This window comes from Arctopsyche grandis, chromosome 5 (assembly GCF_051622035.1).
Source record: "Arctopsyche grandis isolate Sample6627 chromosome 5, ASM5162203v2, whole genome shotgun sequence".
In the NCBI taxonomy this organism is placed as follows: Eukaryota; Metazoa; Arthropoda; class Insecta; order Trichoptera; family Hydropsychidae; genus Arctopsyche; species Arctopsyche grandis.
Window position 1 is genome coordinate 4,131,463 of NC_135359.1, and position 20,447 is coordinate 4,151,909.

The window sequence follows — 20,447 nt, forward strand, 5'->3', positions numbered from 1 at the left end:
GTAGAAATGTATAAATGTATTTTTTTACGATGTACCCCTTTTCTAAATCATCTATTTAAATAAATTTCTTTGTAGTTCATTCTAGGAATACAAGAAATATAGGGTGTATAGCTTTGAAAATCACATAGTTATTACGAAAAACGTAAAAATTGGGGCACTTGCTTACCGCACTTCGGTGAGGGAGGGTTAAAGGATATGTATATGCATACAGAAAATGTATCAATAAAAGAAAAAATAATTAAGTATCCTTAAAAGAAGGTTATAAAAAAATGTTTTCATCGAACTTGTCACATAATTTGTACATATGTAGAAAGGAGCTTATTCTGGAATAAAGATATATATATGTATATATACCAGCAGCGTGGACTAGTGGTTATCATATTATGCTTTCAAAGGAGTGTTAACGCTTTGATTCCTACTAGTAGCTGTTGGCCAGACCTTGGTTTTTGACTCCAGATCGATTAGAGTTTGCCAATTTTTCTGATTTTCATTGAAACGGTTTCTGTAAATTGACAGTCCCTTTCCAATCTTTCTTGCAAATCTCAAGTTATTCAGCGTCTTGAGGTTTGCCAATTTATATAATGACATGCTGCAAAAATTCCTCCATAAATGTCACTATGGATAATATTATACTTAAATTTGAATACGTATTGTATTTTATGACATTAATTATCTAAAGCTTTCTAGCTTAAAACATGATCGCGTCATTTTAAACGAAAATTTTGTAAACTAGTATATTTTACATATACACATACATACAAAAAAAAAACACACTGTAACTTGAAATACCAATAAAACGATAGTTTTCCAAACAAAGTGGGGACTATAATAATATAATAATAATTTATTTTTAAATTACATTTTTTAAGCGCTTCATTTTTCACCTCTTGACAGATGAAAAACATACATATTTATTACATACTAGCTGAACCCGGCATGCGTTGCAATGTCACAATAATGCGTGCAATTCCCGTTCCCGTTCCACGGACATTCAATTTTATATATACATAGGTATAGATATATTTGTTGACATGGGCCATCCGCTGTGTGTTTGTGGTACAGCCCTGAATGGTCAGTACATTCGAGTGCGAAGTAGGCGTGGCGCGATTATTGTCACACTTGCGGCGTGATGCGTTGAAGGCTTTACTTTCGCGTCAGTAAAATCGTAATTACGAATATTATTATTAAGCGGTTATTTCCCGTTTTTTTTCACAGTAATATTCCCGAACATGCATACAATAAATCCTGAAAGTTCCATCGTAATCGGTTCAGTGGCTTAAAAAACAAAAAATAGTGTGGCCAGAACACTATCCCAAAAAAACGTGTTTCAATAGAAAATACTCAATATAAAATAGTGTTAACAGTGAGAAAAAATCCCAAGTAAAAATACTTACTTTTGACTTTTGATTTGAACTGGACGACTACTTAGAGAGATTTGAAAGCTGAAAAGTACTACAAATGAAATATAAATTACCCGATTATAGATTCCAATATTCATTTTTGAACAGGAAATTGACAAATTTTGAGACATCGACCGAACAACACCACGATATAGAAAAATCGCGTGATTTAAAAAACACATATATCTCCGAATCTCGAGCTAATCAACATTTTTTATTACCAGATTCGTGTTTACTGGGCATAGATCTATAAGAAGAGTCATATCTCGTCTCTGAACCATTTTTTGTGTCGAACAGTTTAATTGATAAAAATATAAATAATTAGTTGAGAAGGGTTAGAAATCAACAGAAAATATAATGAAGTATTGCATCACCATAGAAAATAATTTTTAGAACATTTCCCGAGTGTGAGGTGGTGAAAAATATATTGTAAGAATCCTCCTCCACATACAGCATTGTTAAATTAAATTAAATTATATAACAAATTGTTAATGTACATACATATGTATGCACATTTGTTTCACGATGAATGAATACTCGTAAGTACAATATAATAAACCTTGTAGAATAATGTGATATTAATGCGAAGGTTAAATTCGAGGTCGTTGCTGATAATACGCTGTTATCAATGGGTTGGTTTAATGTGTTCGTTACAATGAATTGTTTGAGGGGGGTGCGATTGGTTTGTGCGAGAGCTTTTGTTTAAATTGTTTATTTGTATTTGTTTCGGTCGCTAGGAGTCGTTTCATCGCGGTGATATATCGTTGCGAATTTATTTCTGCACACAAAATCTTTTTTATGAAAGTTTAATGGTTGTAAAGTGAGGTTGATAGATAAAACTGTAGGCGAAAATTAGGGCAAACATTTAAATACTATTCTTGATTTGGTTTTTAAAAGCTTTTTGTATGTATGTACTGTTATGTACCTCGCTTATCAATGTAGTCGACTAACCAGTAAGGATAAGACACACCATTGATTTTGCGGCACACCTAATTCAATAAGTAGCACCATTGATTTGTGGCACACCTAGTTTAATAAGTAACACCATTGATTTATAGCACACCTTAAACACTGGCTAACCAAAATTGTACCACACGTGTCTTCAACATTTCATTGTTTTAAATAAGTGTATATAAACTCATTACTGTAGAATTTAAGATAGTCATCACCATCAACTCCGTAAGTGACAGCCAGACATCATTGTCGAGACTCCGAGAGTGGTAGTCATCACCATCGAGACTCCGAGAGTAGCAGTCAACACATCATAGTGAAGCAAAGTGAAACAGTTCAACGTATCTCATTTAAATTCTCCTTTCCATAATTAAATTCTACCAATAAGATAAATGTAAATTTATAATAATAATAATAAAGAAATCTTGGTTAGTTAATCAAGTAGTTTTAAAAAAGAAAAATTATTTAATCTTTATATATTATGTAATATCTGTACAAATATATATTATGATATATTACAATACTTCTAAAGTTTATTTTAATAGCCAATGATACAATTATCATTATCTATTTGAGACGCTATTTTTCATGTTAGTATTTGTAATATTATTTTATTTTCATATTGTTTAAGGCATAATTGAAAAAAAAGTTCAAAAAGCCACATAAATTATTTTATACTAAATAAAGACTATATAATCGATAATCTAAAGAAAATTAGTGTTTTTCTTGGAAAGTAAATATACAAATATATTTATTTATTTACATTTTAGCCACAGTGACATTACAGAATATTCTACCGCGTCACTGTGACCAGACATATAAACATAATACAAATACTATAGATAAAAAAATTAGCTTGACATTGTATATGTATGTTATAGATAATGAATTTTTGAAATTATATTCAATATAGTGGTGGCATAGTGGGTTGGATAGTTTTTGCCAATTTGATGGAGGAACCGCTTCAACAATGAAATCAGATATCCAAATCTGACTTGCAGCATTAAAGATTATACTCGGAATAAATTCTTTGAATCGAGTTCAGCTCACGGGATCAAATCTGGTGTCCTCTCGGTGCTTGGTATCAACGAAACCTTTAACATAAATTTCAAAATGACTACTGAAAAAGATTTCTTTCAATACTTTGATTTCAAAGAATGTATTTGCATGATTATTATTTATTCATTAAAATCAATTTTTACAAACCTCTTTTACGTTTCACTTACGATTATAATTCAGAAAAAAATTTACCTCTTATCCGATAGTTTTCATAATTTGCCACATTGCTCATTTTGGTCATCAATATAAATAAATGGATCCTCCGCCATTACGATAGAGATAAAATATCGTTTAAGACGTGTTTGAAGTTTGCAAATTTGAAATCTGGGTGACGTCTATGTAGTATTTAGTTTTATACATAGATGGCGGTAGTAAAATAAAATTATTGGTATTTTTATTCAAAATAATAATTTATATATCTTAATATTATATACAAAACTAAAAAAAGAGGCTTGTTTTAAAAAAACTTTTTTTTACAAGGCTATTTTTACTTTTTATATAATAAGCAATTTTATGTAATATTTTTGCATAATTTATCCAAACCTCATTTATTTTCAGTCGCAATTTTGTCAATTTTTGTACGATAGACTATCGATAGTAAACAACAGCAGCAACTACAATAAAATAGAGAATGTCAAAAATTTACCAGAAATATGTACCTACATACATACATACATGTATGTATGTCAATCTTATAATATCATGCCTTTATATATTTTTAAGAAAAATAATTCAGTACATATAATTTTTACTAGCCTCTTCTTACTTCGCTTTCGATTTTTTCATAGAATGTAAAAGTCACATTCTCTATTTGCGAAATTCATCCATTCCAAATGTATGTACCTACATAAATGTATATATATATATATATATATATATATATATATATATACATATATGTACATACATATATATTGTAAAAAAGAAAGCTTTAACACGTTATTCGAACGCGCTTCGGTCAAAAGCTTCGACACGACCATTAATCTCGTACTGTTTCGAAGAACAAAGACGAAAAATAAATAGTAAAGGAACGTAGCTTGAATGTATAAATATTCTTATTAGTCGTTAGATATTTATTTATTACATATATAGGTACATATACATACATATGATAGTATTCGCGACAAGTTTTTGCAGTTATTCGTCACTCCCGTCGAATGTCCCGAAGGGCAGACGGACGTTCCCGTCTTCCCTTTTTTTGTCTTGAATTATTCATCGGAAAACACAAGCCACACCGCCACTTTCGGTTTATATTCATACGAGACTCGTCGTCGTGAAAAATTTCAAATGGCGACGTCACACTGAAACACGTTTCGGCGAAATTTAATGTGGCAAATGTCCACTTTGACGCGGGACAGGAAAAACCGAGACGTCGCGGCTGATAAACGTGAAATTTTCCGGAAAATAAAACGATGTTCATCTGCCCTCTCCGTGTGCGATATGAGGGTGGATAAATTACCAATTACGTTTTTTTTTTTCACATTTAAAAATAAATCAAACATTTTTTGATTTTTAAATGCTTTTTATTATTACGAAATTATGTTCACAATACATCTTATATCTATTTTAATAGCTACTGATCTACTGATCATTTTATATTTTACAATTTAATTTAATTTGGTTAGTAATCACAGTATTATATTATTCTAATGTTAATCTAAAGCATAATAGGAAAAAGAGCTCAAAAACCTATTTACAATCCTTATAAATGTTCATAATACATCTAATACATAATATTAATTAAATAATCTCTAAAGTCGATGACCTAAAGCAGATTGTGTTTAGGTAATCTGTGTTTATACCTGAAGGGTATAGACATTTTGTTGTAATCACCGAGACTCTTCACAAGTGTGTTAGTATGGTTATTAGTGATTCTGTCATAGAATCTACTGGTTAGTTTGTTAGTAATGTCTGTAACAAACGGAATATTATATATGGCATGCAGTTTTTTCAGGTTAGTATATATGGGTGGATTATAAATTATTTTAGGGATTTATTTTGTATTACTTGGAGCTTGGAAAGGTTAGTATTCGAGGCGTTATTCCACACAGGTGAAGCATAGGTTAATAATGGTAATATGAGCGCGCGATATAATTTTATTTTATTTAGCGTTGATAAAGAACTATGGCGATTAAATCAAATCAAACATGACTTTTATTCGTTCGTTTCAAACGACACTGTAATATTACTGTACTGTTTTCAATTTTTATACGTTTGTGTTTAATAATTTATAATACACCCATATATACTCAATTGAAAAAACTGCTTGTCAATATATAATATTTCGTTTGTTAGAGACATTACTAACAAACTAACCAGTAGATTCTATGACAGAACCTCTAATAACCATACTAACACACTTGTGAAGAGTCTCGGTGATTACAACAAAATGTTTATACCCTTCAGGTATGAACACTGATTACCTAAACACAATGTGCTTTAGTTCGTCGACTTTAGAGAGTCTTTAATTAATATTATGTATTAGATGTATTATGAGGATCTATAAGAATTGTAAATATGTAGGTTTTTGAGCCCTTTTTCCTATAATGATATACATTAACATTAGAATAATATAATACTATGATTACTAACAAAATTAAATTAAAATTGTCAAATAGAAAATTATCAGTAGCTATTAAAATATATATAAGATGTATTTTGAACATAATTTAGTATTATTAAAACGCATTTATAAATCAAAAAAATAGTACAGAAAAGTGACGCATAATCTGTTGAAAACTATCGGTACTATAGTTTTCAACAGATTATGTTGAAAACTATAAATCCAATGTATTTTTAAACGTCGAAATTTCAACGTTTGGAAATACATCAAGAGATTAGATAGCAGTCGGACGTGAGGGATGGTAGCTGTTTAATCACAAAGTTGGACAAACGGTGTTTCTCATATGACCCAGTTCTGTACAATAATATACATACATACAAATGAATATAACGTTTATATACATATACGCATAGATTCGGATAAAAGTTTGAAAACCCGCTCGTCATGTCACGTATATTATGGACATGTTTATAATCTCGATCGCCGATCTTTCGATATTAAACTATACCTTCCCATTACATATATGTACCTACGAAGACTCGCATCAGATTTGGATATGACAATGGAATCTGGAAATTGGTTTTGCCCGTCTGATGGCGTCCGCGAAAGAATGCTGCGAATTTCTAATATTTTTATATTCGTCCGTCGGTATGTATTTGGGGTATGCGTGTGGTTTCGATGGAGGCTTTTAAAACACGTGAAACTCTTTCTGTAACCGCGATTCCTTAAAGATAAATTATCCAATTCGTCTCTCTCACAAGGGAGACCCCAGCTTCTACGAATCTCATTCTTTCACCCTTCATCCCCTTACCCCGTAGGCTGAATTGTGAATATTTATCACAATGATTTTATCTCATCAAAAAGGAATCTTTGGACTTTCGTTTTCCCTTTCGCATTAATAATTTTGTCCGAACTCGGTCGGAACAATCTCTTTGGTCAGCGGGAAGAGTGAACGCAAAGTAAACTCGTTTGAAATTCAATAATCATAACATAAATAAGCTATCTTTGACTTGTGAAATGTATTTTAGTAATTTTTATTTCATTTTATCATTCAATTTATACTAGGAAGGCCTTAAAGGTAACCCCAATGCGTCTCCCTGGCCAGAAACATTGTACATTTTGATACAAATATACAATTAGTATTATACAAAGTACATAAATACATATCAATTAATATCCACAGAGATATCTATGGTCAAATTTGTAAATTTGCAGCATTTTATATAATTCAGCGAAATTCTAGATCGCTGAAAACTCGAGATATTGCGAGAAAATGGGTAAGGTTGTTTAATTAAATATGACATTTTATAAACTTATTAAAAGCCACCAGTAGTTTTATATATTTTAAAACGCAAAATTTTATATTTATTGTTTTGCGAGAATTTCTTGAAATGAAGGAAAGTGGCAAATATTATGTAATTATATGTTCTTTATACTATATACATAAATACGTGAATGTAAGTGTACTAAAACGAATAATAGTGTGAAAGTGTCTGTCTGCTTGTCTGCCTGCCTGCGATTTATAACGCTTCATATACTCTTAAATAATAAATAATAATTTTTTTAATAATAAAGGTAATTTTTTTTTTGAAAATACGATCTTATTTTGCACGTTAATAGTGCACATTATGAGATTTTATATTTTCGAGAGTTTCGATTCTTTCCAAAGCACGATTGGTATATTAAAAACTATAGAATTGTATAGCAGATAAACACATCGGTGGCGAAAATTAGGAAAAATCCTACAAATGGTTTTAATTATAAGTCTTCTACGATCTAAGCTAGGGCCTCACGAAATAATTTTATAAAATTTGGAGACCCTAGGTCGAAAATTGTGTATTTGAATAATGGATGTACATATTATGTAAGCATTATTCATAGTAATCACAATCCTGTGACTGGTCCCGGGATCTCGGGATCGTCTAATTGTAATCGCGAAGTCCCGGTTTTGAAATTTTGGATTTCCTAGTCCACAATATATGTGCTTACATACAAACAAAATTTTTTTTTATGTTAGAATGCATACATATGCAGATTATAGTTTGAATTACACTTATTTACATATAATATAAAAAAAATCTATGAGAATTTCTATCAATCGATCAAAATCATAACATTAACTTTATGTAAATTTATTATAATATATTTCGTTGTGGAAAAACGTCGATTTCTTAAATAATACTAGCTGAACCCAGCATGCGTTGCAATGCCAGAATATGGCATGCAATTCCCGTTCCCGTTCCGGTTCCCGTTTCGGTTCCCGTTCCGGTTCCCGTTTCGGTTCCCGTTCCGGTTCCCGTTCCAGTTCCCGTTCCAGTTCCGGTTCCCGTTCCCATTCCCGTTCCCGTTTTAAGTGATGGTTGGAGCTCTATTAACGTCTCTTCAAAGCCGAAAGTCTCTTCAAACCAACTGGTATCGTGGTTACCAACAAACCATTGACTACATAATGGCGTTTCAAACTTTCGCGTCCGTAAAATCGTAATTACGAATATTATTATTAAGAGGTTTTTTCCAGTTTTTTTTCACAGAAATCTTCACGGACATGCATACAACAAATCCTGAAAGTTCCATCGTAATCAGTTGAATGAGTCGTAATCAGACAGACAGACATTCAATTTTATATATAATATATACAGGTAGTCCTCGACTTACGACGGTTCGCACTTACGACCGAAAAAAAAAATTAATTAATTAATTATTTTTCAAAAATTGATTGATAAATCTCAAGCGGACGTGAGTTATGAAAATGGGGAATTCTCTTTCGGAAGAAATGAAACATCGCAGTAGTTTTAAAAATTAAGTTATGACTCTTTGGGATTCGTCAGCAGTCGCACGTAACAAACTCATACGGTCGTTACTGTTTGTTACATAATTGTTCGTTATTGTTTTAGGATGTTTATTTTCTCAATTTCGTGTTGATTAGTGCTCAAATTTTAATTTATAAGAACATTTATAATGTGTGATAAAGAAACGGGATAATGACTGATAAAGGAACTCTTGTTAAAAAAAAGAGGAAGGTGATAGACTTAGAAATGAAACTTGAAGTGATAAAACAATATGATAGTGGTAAAAAAGTGATGGACTAGGCAAATAATTTGAAATTGTCACATTTAACGGTCTCCACTATTTTAAAAGATAAAGAAAAAAATCGTAAAGCCGTTAAAGCAGCGGTTTCCAAACTTTATGCTACTACGCCTCCCTAAAAAAAAATTTTTTTTCCGCGCCTCCCTACCTTTTATTTTTTAATAGATATAATAATATAGACCCGTTTTAAATAATAAACCTTTATTTAAAAATAAAATACTGAACTCTACAATAGACAGAATAATAAAAAGGTTTTGTTATAACATAAATTTATACGAACACGTACATATATTTATTTTTATATTAAATTACTAATTAAACTACATCTAAGACATCAAAATTGAATGCGAAGGATGTTGTTGTTTATTGGCACAGTTTATCAAATCTTGGGGGCAATATGCAGAGTGCCACTCGTAACTCCTTTTCGACTATTAACCTGGCCCGATATTTGGTTTTCATTGCAGCTAGTGCCGAAAAGCCCGTTTCGCATAAATAAGACGTTACTAACGGTAGCAGCACTTGCATTTCTTTGCAATACAAAGATTCATACTATCCACTAAGATTCATCCAAAATTTAATTATGGTTTCATTTTGAAACTTTTGTTTTAGTGAGCTATCGCATGATAATTCTATCAATTTTTATTTTTCGATGGTTGTCAGCTCGAATTCGTCTTCTTCATTGTAGTTAAATGGATTCTGTATCCACAAAAACTTTGAGAAATCAAGGTCTTTGAAATAATTGGAAAAATGCAGCACTAAAACATCCAAGTGGTCGATAAAAATATTTTTACTTGCTTCAATATTGTCTGTGGCCCAGAAATCTTTGGAAAGTGAAAACCTATCCAACCCATTCTTTTGTAAATTTGATTTCCATAACTTTAATTTTTTAATGAAAGCTTTTCTTTGTCTTTTTGAACAAGTGGGTATATTTGTGATCCCTGCATTGAATTATTTAAACCGCTCAATTTTCCAAAAATGTCAAACAAATAGGCAAGTTTAACAATAAAATTATCGCTCGTCCACAAATGTGCCTCTTCATGATGGTTTTCTTCGAGAAAGGTTGCTATTTCTTCTTTGAGTTCAAACACCCTTTAGAATCATTTTTGCACGAGATAGCCAGCGAACTTCACAATAATACAAAAGTGAGGTATAATTGGCTTCCATATCAGCACACAGCTTTGCAAACAGCTTTGCTCTCAAAGGACTATTCTTAATGTAGTTTATAATTTTTATAACTTTTGTAAAAATGCTGTTCAGTTCCTCGCTCATATTTTTTGACAATAGAGCTGCTCTGAGAATCATACAGTGTGTCCAGATAGCATGTGGTGCTTTCTTTTTGATCAATGCTTTAAGACTTGCTTTGTGTCCGGACATCGAGTGAGCTCCGTCGGTACACAGTCCAATTATTATTTGATGTCGTTCGCAACGCAATTATTTCACTTTATGTCGTTTTCTTCAACAAAACTGTCTATTATATTAAAAATTTCAATGGATGTGGTCTTCCCAAGAATGTGTTTGCAAAATAATATATCTTCTAATATATTATTATCCGCGACATATCGAACATATGCAATTAAATGGGCATCTTTAGCTAAAACAGAGCGTTTGCAAAGGCGCAATTTTTAAAATCTTCTTCTCCGGATAATTTTTTATAGGAATTAAATGTATATATAAAAATGAAAGAAAAATAAAAATAAACATTCATGCATTGAATTTTTGCTGTTAAGCTACGATATGTAGTTTTATTTATTTGTAGATATTATGGTATGAAAATTATTTTTTTATTAAAATGTTTTGGCGCCTCCCCTGGCAATAGTCCGCGCCTCCCTTGGGAGGCGCGCCTCCCAGTTTGGAAACCGCTGCGTTAAAGGGTCCTTGTCATTCAAATCTAAAATAATAAATAAAAAAAGACTCGGACCCATTCAACAAATGGAAAAATTACTAGTGATTTGGATCGATGACAAGATTGAAAAGCGAATTCCATTGCGTCTCTTAAAGCTCATTATTTAAAAATTACATTTGCGCAAGGCATTGAAGCAATAGAAGAAGGAAAAGCTTTTCAAGAATTTTGGAAAAATTATAATATCCTTCATGCTATAAGAAATATAGATAAGGGATGGACCCTTAACGGCTTAAGAAGTTACTTCAGCATGTATGTACGGAATATGGAAAAAACCCAATCGATTTGAACCCGTTTCTCTTTCCATATACGAAAAAGAAAAAAATGTCGAGGATATTACTAACCTAATCGTACAATTTAGTGAACGTCTAAAATTTGACGTAGATAACGAAGACATCAACCAACTTCTTGAAAATGATTCAGAAGATCTAACCAATGCAGAATTATTAGACCTTGAAACTCAAATGGTTGCAGAAGAGGATATTGATGAAAATTAATCAATCACATCTGCGGAACCGCTGAAAAAATTTGTATTGAAAGAAATGGCTGCTGCTTTTAATTTAATTAATCAAGGAATACAAAAGTTTGAAATGATGGACCCAGACAGTGAAAGATTTTTAAATGTGAACCGCAGGATTCAAGAAAATCTCGCATGCTACCAAGAAATATATAGAGAAAAAAAACAGGATACTGTTCAAACAAAATTAGACACATTTTTCAAAAAAACTTTACGACTGTATCTCAAACTGAACATGAAGAAATGGATTGTACTTGTGTGATAAGTGATGAGGATGTATAATTTATAATTAAAAAGTACGGATGATGTAGATGTTTAATTTTTTTAAAATTTAAATATGAATTCATTTGAATTACTGTATTAATAAAAGTAAGTAAAATCACCGAAAAAAATAAATAAATATATTCCTCGACTTACGACGGATTCGACTTACGACCGAGGTTCAGGAACGTATCTCCGTCGTCGTCATAGATGAGAATATATTTGAATATCAATTATTCCAATTTGAAATACATGCATATGTACACTATCACATGTATACATATATGTATTTACGTGACACTCTCTTGTATGAGAATTTTATATTTCTAACTTCTACGTAAGTTGAAATTTTTCCTTTTGGGAACAGAATATATGAATTTCAGATTTTTTTATTAATCACAAACAAAATTTTTGAACTTTGGAAACTTTATAAAATACGAAAAATAGAGCTTTAAAATATGAATTCATTTCACATTGCATTATTTTTTTATAAGAATGGAGCTTATTCCTCTAAGAAAAATTATAACACATATATAAAGAAAGTTTGAAAATCACAGTTCGTTCAGTTCGTTTTAAATTGAAACTACGTAAGTTCAGTCTTGAAAAGAGTATGATTAAACTCCGAATGGATATAAATGAAGTAAAGGGGTTAAAGAGTGGAAAGTTTGTAGAAAAATTTTCAGCTTTTGTGTCAAAGCAAAAAGAAGGGGGTTTGCGATGATTTTCCATGAAAATATCCAGATGATCCCGCTTATCTGTGGCTTTGGTTCGGACCAGACAGTTGCGGGGAAACCATCCAAGGACCTTTGCGGGACGCTCTGTTGACAAAGAGAAATATGTTACAGAGAGAGGAAAATCTTGGAAAAATCCGCACGGGAAATCCCTTGTACGCACATGTGCGTGACGCGCCGCTGCCACGCCATGCGTGAAATCTCCGTTTTTACGTGCTGAAGCTTTAATACACCGCGGCTCTCTTATCTGTGAAAAGCCGAAAAAGAAAAACGTTCAAAGCTTTCCCCGACAATATGGGTATAGGGTCGAGCGATACGAGAAAATTGCTTACGAGTCGGTTTCAAATTTACACCGCCTAGTAGATATTTTCCCCGAGCGACGTTTATCTCTGGGTTGGCGCTAGAATAGCGGGTCTCTAAATCAATTTAAATTTTAAGACGTCTAAATAATAATAATTTGAAAGTTTATGTGAGAGCAGGGGCATTGACGTCACGCGATCCAATCTGTGTCGATCAGAAATTGGATTTTTTTTCAACGTCCAAGAATTTCTACGCAAACTTAAGGATTTTGGCAAAGATGGCAGGACACGTGTTTTTTTTAATGATTAATTTCGTGGATTTTATTCGATGAGACGGTTTTTGAATTAGGTTTTGCGGGTGGTAAAATCCAATAAAATTTTGTTTGATTTTTTTTCAATGCATATTCGATAATAATAATGCTGTACATTAACATTAGAATAATATAATACTTTGATTACTAACAAAATTAAATTAAAATTGTAAAATAGAAAATGATCAGTAGATCAGTAGCTATTAAAATAAATATAAGATGTATTGTGAACAATTTAGTAATAATAAAAAGCATTCAAAAATCAAAAAATATACATATGTATGTGATCTTTATCTCAATGGATTATGATTTTACTGTCGTCAATTTTTATGAAACCAATTTTTATTAAACCATAAAAACAGGATGAATCTTACAGGAGATGATCGATTTGGATTTTGTAATAATCTATAATAGATATTGCCAATAAAATACATAAAATCGTAATCAACGATGGAATCGAATAGCTTTTTAGCGAGGATTTGGGCACAAAGAAAAATATTGGGTGGTTAAAATAATACAAATATGAAATATATATTTATATGTATGTATATGTTTCATACGGTGGTTTGGTGCATAGATATTGTATGCCCATTTTTGAATTTGTATCGAATTTTAAGTTTAAAGATACTGGAATAATTCAGGTTTTTCCTTTCATAGTAATTAATGTATACCACACAAATTACCTTGAAAGGAAAAACCTGAATTATTCCGGCATCTACAAACTTCAAATTCGATACAAATTAAAAAATCGACATACAATATACATACATACATATATACACCAAACCATCGATTCGTTATTGCTTAAGAAATAAGTAATAAACAGTATATTAAAGTGACGTGAGGGTGATGATATCTGTTGAAAAAAAAGCTATAAAGCTTCCATAGAGATAACTTGCCTCTAAACATACAGTGTACATATATCAAAAAGTATGGAATTATATAAATATAATGCAAAAAGTAGCCTCTTATTGAGAAATGTACAAGTTGGTTTGAAAAACGAGTGGAAGATATCAGTCAGATTATATCCAAAATGGGATACGAGTTTGTATTTATATGATAAAAAGACTTAATGAACATTCACTTTAAACAGGTCAAAGTATATAAATGGAGAAGTTATCTATTTCTAATGGCTTTTATTATTTTGGATATGAAGATTTTATGACATTTGCTTACTAGCTCCAACATCAATGACTTAATCATCTAGGATTTTATTTTTTTAAGATTAATTTTAGGAGGTTTATCAGAAATGTTTGTCCTCATTGGTGAAGGCCCTATTGATTATCACTCTCTTTTAGTTTAAATCATATTTCTAATTGTCACTAGTCATTTACACTTCCTAGTATATTATGAATTTATCTAATATATGTATGTATGTACATATGTAATGTGAGGATAAATTGTGTAATTGTAAATTAAAGAATTTCGTTTTGAAAATTGCATTGAATTATATGTATTTGTAATCTAATCTACATATTCATATTATTTTTTGCTATGTGGTTTTTATATGATAATATTTTTAATCATTTAAAAGTCACATTATCCGAAATGATGTACATATTATTATATAAAAACCACATAGTATTGTGCTGATGTATTATCAGTTTAAAAACCACATAGCAAAAAATAATGTACATAGATATCGGAACACCAGATTACAAATAAAAATGAAAATATCTTATTCATTGTTTGGTCAGTATACCGCATCCTTATAAAATATCAAAACATTAACCCATTAACTGTCCAACTATTAATGTTATTTTGACGCAAAATGTTCTACATCTCAACAGGTCATTTTGTCCTCCTTATAATTCATAACTATATCTTCTTATCAATAATACTCAATTACTTAAGGTTGATCGTGTGAGAGACCTTGGCGCTTACTTAAGGATGGAAAATTGGAATTTGGGTTTCATTTTTGACTACCTAAGCCATTTAAATCCTATAGTGCTGTAGCCTTATTTTTCAATTAATTTTAAGAAGTCATCTGGAATCTGCTAGTACTGTTTGGAATCCTTTATATCGGGTATACATATATATTGCAATTACAAATTTATTCACAGTGATAGTTTTGTTTCTTACAATCTAAGCGGAAAATTTATGTTTTTTGTTTAAGCTTTGAAAATACATATATTATATAATTGGTAGTCCTTATTTATAAAGTAAGATCTTATTCCAATGTCCAATCAGATTCCTCCTCATATTGATCCTTTGTGTTGTTCTCTTTCGTGCTTTAAATTTCTTTTGTTTCATCATTTTTCTTATTATTAAATGCTTTTCTTCTTTGTTTGGAACATAAAAAGATGTCAGTCACAAATGTCACAATGACAGTTGAGCCTGAGGTATTTGGCCACAACAAGCATATCGAATCACCATTATAATATAAACATTTTAACATTCATTATATAACCTATGAGGAAGTAAAAATATATATGAGAGATAATCAGAACCTATAATGCAAATTTTATAAGATATAGTGTGAACACTATAAGATATAGTGTGAACACTATAAAGATATAGGCGTTTAAACAATTAAAATTCAACAAGACGAGTGGGTGGCGGAGAGTCAAACAAATAGGGCAACTACCTATTAAACGTAACCGTATCCAAACATTTTGCAAATTTAGACGTGGCTATTACGATTATTTTTACCATCGAACTTTAAAAATCGATTGAAATTTTCATCGTTGATCAAACCGCGCAAAATGGCAAAAGTTTTCAAAATGGCAGTTTCAAAACGATCGGAAGACTGTAGGATTTTTAGCTCATTCGTTTGCGAAGTGAAACATAAATGAGCCTTGTAATAATAAAAAACAAAATGATTTTCTGAAAATATCGCTCCCCCCATACAAAACCCGTTTCGAGCGCGGCGCGTTTTGTATGGGGACTTTCGAGCCAAAGTTTGAATTCTCATTTACCAATCAAAACTTATTATTGTATTCTCAAATAAACTTCAATAGGATCAAGATCTGAATCCCGAATCTTTTTTAGTTCCGGAGCAGGATTCCTTTTTCAGTTCCGGATCCCGATTCCTTTTCAGTTCTGGTTTCGGATTCCTGTTTCAGTTCCGGTTCCCTTATATAAAAAAAAAATCTTTATGTGTGTGTGTGTGTTATTCCTTTCTGATTGACTGTCTTTAATTCTATTTTTTTTTCGTTTCATATAAAAAAAAAACAAATTAATGTTTTCTATAATATTAGCCATTTTGAAGCGGTTAAAACCATAAGCATAGGTTTTGCAGATAATGGCTTATGATAAGCTTATCGAATTCAACAAATGGTATAAAACGTGACGCATCTTCATATATGTACATATTGTAACTTCCACCATCTCTGGTCATCTGTCCAATAGGCACATATTACATATATATTTGTTTATATTTATTAATTCTGAATACTTGTAACTTGTAACTTGTTCATTTTTTAGAAATCTTCCGAGCAAAACTGGGTAACAAGATGATAGAAATAAAAGCGAAACCAAATTATACAAAAAAACCGACTCGAAAATTGTTGCAATGAAGGAAAAGAAGTTCTCTGATGTATTTTTTGTCGTTCGTGGCCGAAGGTATCTTCATTCGATTTTAAAAATTATTTATATCAAAAATGTTACTTTAAATTGTCGTGATTTACATTTGTAGCTTCTTTGCACACTTGATAGTGCTTTCGACGTGTAGCGAATTTTTCACTAATAGCAGGTACAAATTAAGTGCCATTTTTGCCGGTTTCCAGTATCCAGTCATCGATGCAATTTTGAAATATTGCTACACCGGAGAAATATGTAAGAACAAGTTAATACAACTCATTTGTTATTTTTTATTCTCTTTGTTAAACAAATTAAATATACTTTCAGATATCGATGACAAGCATTTTAAAGAATTCATGGAACTAGCCGAAAAACTCGAAATAAAAAATATCTCTCCTCAATACAAATCAATTGACGTAACAAATTGCTTAGAAGTCTTGAGCATCTCAAATGATCCAATTCCAAAACAAAAGGCGATGAGTTTGACTGTCGACAATTTTGAGACTGTAAATTTGTTGATTATATAAAAAGTATTGCGATTCTTCGAACATATGTACATATTTATTTTTGTATCCGTTTCAGTTGTACGAAACCTCAGGTTTTCTCAAGCTGTCAGCCTCCGTCTTATCCGAGATTCTGAAGTCGGACAAATTAAATGTGAATATCACAGAAGACGTTTTCAAGTCCTTAAAATTATGGGTGAATTATGATATAAAAAACCGTGAAAGTGTATTAGAAGAGTTGTTAAAAACTGTAAAGTTGACGTCGCTCTCAATAGAGGTATTTAAGAATCTATTAATAATATCGTCTTTTAATATAGTATGCACATATACATATGTGCACATATATATTAAAAGATGATAAATACGATATAAAAAATCGGATGTGACCAACCCATGACATTATCTATGTATTTGAGGAATAGAAGAAGGTCACAAGACAAAATTCGATATTTTACTGTAACCGTACAGACACATTCACACATACTAATAGCTATGACAGCATTTTTGATACAAATTGAGCGCAAATGTATGGAAACTTGCACAATACAAAAGTTCCACTTCCGGTTGTCAGATTTTGTTCAATTTTTTTTATTACTTAAAATCAGTATCAGTATTATACATATTAAATATCAAGAAAATAAAAATAATTTAAAAGATAAAAAAAAAAAATGAAATATTGTTTTAAAAAAAAATACTACTTTCGGTTTACGAATTCTGACCAAAACCTTATCAGCTCTAAGTTAGTACATAAAGAATACAAATATAAATTTTAAGCTTGATACGTTCAGGGGTTTGGACAGAGTAGTGGCCACAACATTTTTGACCTTTTTAAAAGAAAAAAATCCCACTTCCAGTTTATAAAATTTAATGATTTTTTTTTATTTTTATCACATTAATACAAGAATTATACTTGAATTTTTTTCGTCATGAGAACACACGTTAAAGGGATCGAAAAAAATAGTGGAAGAAAAATCGAACGAAAGTAAACTGCCACTTCCGGTTGACTAACGATGTTCAAAAAATCCCCCAAAATACACAGACACACACACACACATTTTTTCTAGATCATGAAAACGTGATCAGTGATCGATTCTTAGTTCGATTTAGTCAAAATTTCGAGTTCAAATTTTCGCATGATCACAAAACTTCTTCTATTGTTATTACGTACATAGATAAAGTAAAAACAATCTTTTAACATACATAATATGCACATATGTATATGTATGTATGTTTCAGTTTCTCGTTAACGAAGTTATGGACTTCTGTTTTTCCCACCCAGAGTGCAGTGTGATTCTTAAACAGGCGATGCAATCAAATTTCCCAAAATGTCCAAGTGGGAGTCTTCACAGCAATATCAATAAAATTGCAGTTCTCGGAGGAGATAAATTAGATGTACGTTTTTTATATCAATTTTATGAGTAATAATTATTTCATATATATTGCATTTTTAGGCAGCAAACACCGTTGATATTTTTGATGCAACGAATGACAGTTGGACTTTAAGAGACAATTTCGGATTTGACAGAACTCAGTTTGTATCGGTTCTTGTTGGAAATTGGATCGTGATAATCGGCGGATTCGATTCAAATGGAAATGAAGTCACTTCCGTAATATTTAAGTTGAATTGTGGAATACTTCCATCGATTTATTTGCATATAATTAATCGAACTATTTACAGGTGGAATATATTGATTTGAAAAACGGCAAGAAACATCAATTGAAACCGCTAAATCAAGGTCGTGTCTACTTTTCAGCCGTGACACTTAGTCGGAAATCGTCTACTGATGTTTACGTAATCGGGGGTTGGAAAAATAAAATCTATTTGTATTCAGTAGAAAGGTGATGCAGAAAGTAGATAAATATTTCATTGAATCCTTTTTAATTATATTGCACTTATTGTCAAATTGATTACGAATAGGTGGAACAGTAAGACAAAGAACTGGGATACATCTATCGCTCAGCTGTTGAAAGCTGTGCATTCTCATAGTGCTTCTGTCATCGGAGATAAAATCTACGTGACAGGTGGGCGTCTCTGGCAAAGTGATAAACCCCAGAACTCCATCAATACATTGCAAGTGTATTCAGTCAAGTCTAATTCTTGGTCTTACGGCGCTTCAATGATATATGAAAGAGAAAGTCATTCAGTGAGTGTTTATTAAGTTTCATTGGTGGATTCCCATTTATAAGTATCATGAATACTTTGAAATAAAAATAAAATAAATTTTAATTTAACTGTTTTTTTAGAGCATCGCAATTTTCGTTGCTGGTGGTTTTTATTACGAAAAATATAAAAACATAGATAGTGTAGAAAGATACGATCCTAATGCAAATCTATGGACAGCGTATTGCACACTGCCAAATCCTGCACGTAAAATTGGCCTGTGTTTTTACCGAAACAAATTAATTTTGATGGGCGAGTTTTTTTATGCCACTATATAATATACAGTTTATGCGATACGCTTATTTTACGCTACTGAGATTTTCGTACCATTAAGTTTCATTTAAAACACTCTCTAAATAATTTTTATTTCATTTTCAGATCTGGACAAGGTTTGGGAATATGACGATGCAATGGAAACTTGGGAAACTTTAAAAAGTTTGAATTTAGAAAGAGTTAAACCAAATGCTCTCGTCATACCATATGATTCTATTATTTGATCTTCAAAAAAATTATCACAATTTAAGACTACACACAGCCGTTAAATAAAATACATAACAAAATGTTCATTGGATGTAAAATTCTGTAATAAATATTGCTGATATGTCGATACATATATTATCTATGAACTTCTTATTTATTACTTAATTTAATGATGTTATAAATCAGGGCTATTTTATCCCATGTAACGAGGTGGAACGGCGTTCCGGCACCTTTTTGTCTCAACAGTTTTTATGCTTCAAACGAACATGGTATATAGTATAATTTTTAAATAATCTTTTCAAATAAAAACTTCGCAAGAAGTAAGTCCGGCACCTTTTTTTTTTAAAAAAAAAGCCTTGATTAAAATTAATAACAATTTAAATAGTATTTTACATTTACATGCATAAATTTTCATGAAATCTCTTTTCTTTTGGTTCAAATTTTACATTCAATTTTTGATCCATTCCTATCTAGCCGATTTTTTGTTAAATTTTCGATGACAATACAATGCGTTATTAAGATTTGAATTGTCTCATCCCGTTCAAAAGCTATAAAAAAATATTTACACCATCAGAAAGAGTCAATAAAAGATAAAAAATTAGATAAAAAAATATTGAGATAGATTTAAAACCAATCTTTGTAAACGTCGTGAAATAAAAAAACTGGCCAAATAAGCACGGAGAAAAAATCTGTAAAAAAAAATAT

The 20,447-nt window shown here is 31.0% G+C and overlaps 1 protein-coding gene across 1 annotated transcript; it reads left to right on the top strand.

Annotated features, from left to right (window-relative positions):
* Window positions 1–16,385: 16,385 nt before the first annotated feature.
* Window positions 16,386–19,885, top strand: LOC143911595 (kelch-like protein 23). The gene is made up of 11 exons (XM_077430550.1): window positions 16,386–16,427; window positions 16,503–16,640; window positions 16,714–16,853; window positions 16,926–17,104; window positions 17,181–17,378; window positions 18,338–18,493; window positions 18,553–18,708; window positions 18,780–18,940; window positions 19,020–19,245; window positions 19,346–19,514; window positions 19,641–19,885. Exons 2-11 carry the CDS (start codon window positions 16,591–16,593, stop codon window positions 19,757–19,759), a joined length of 1,554 nt encoding a protein of 517 aa, XP_077286676.1. The 5' UTR covers window positions 16,386–16,427; window positions 16,503–16,590; the 3' UTR covers window positions 19,760–19,885.
* Window positions 19,886–20,447: the final 562 nt, after the last annotated feature.

Coding starts and splice junctions, on each gene's coding strand:
- LOC143911595 (XM_077430550.1), top strand. CDS start 16,591: ATGAAGGAAAAGAAGTTCTCTGATGTATTTTTTGTCGTTCGTGGCCGA. Junction 16,854..16,925: donor TTGCTACACCGGAGAAATAT/GTAAGAACAAGT, acceptor ATATACTTTCAG/ATATCGATGACAAGCATTTT. Junction 19,515..19,640: donor AAACAAATTAATTTTGATGG/GCGAGTTTTTTT, acceptor TTTCATTTTCAG/ATCTGGACAAGGTTTGGGAA.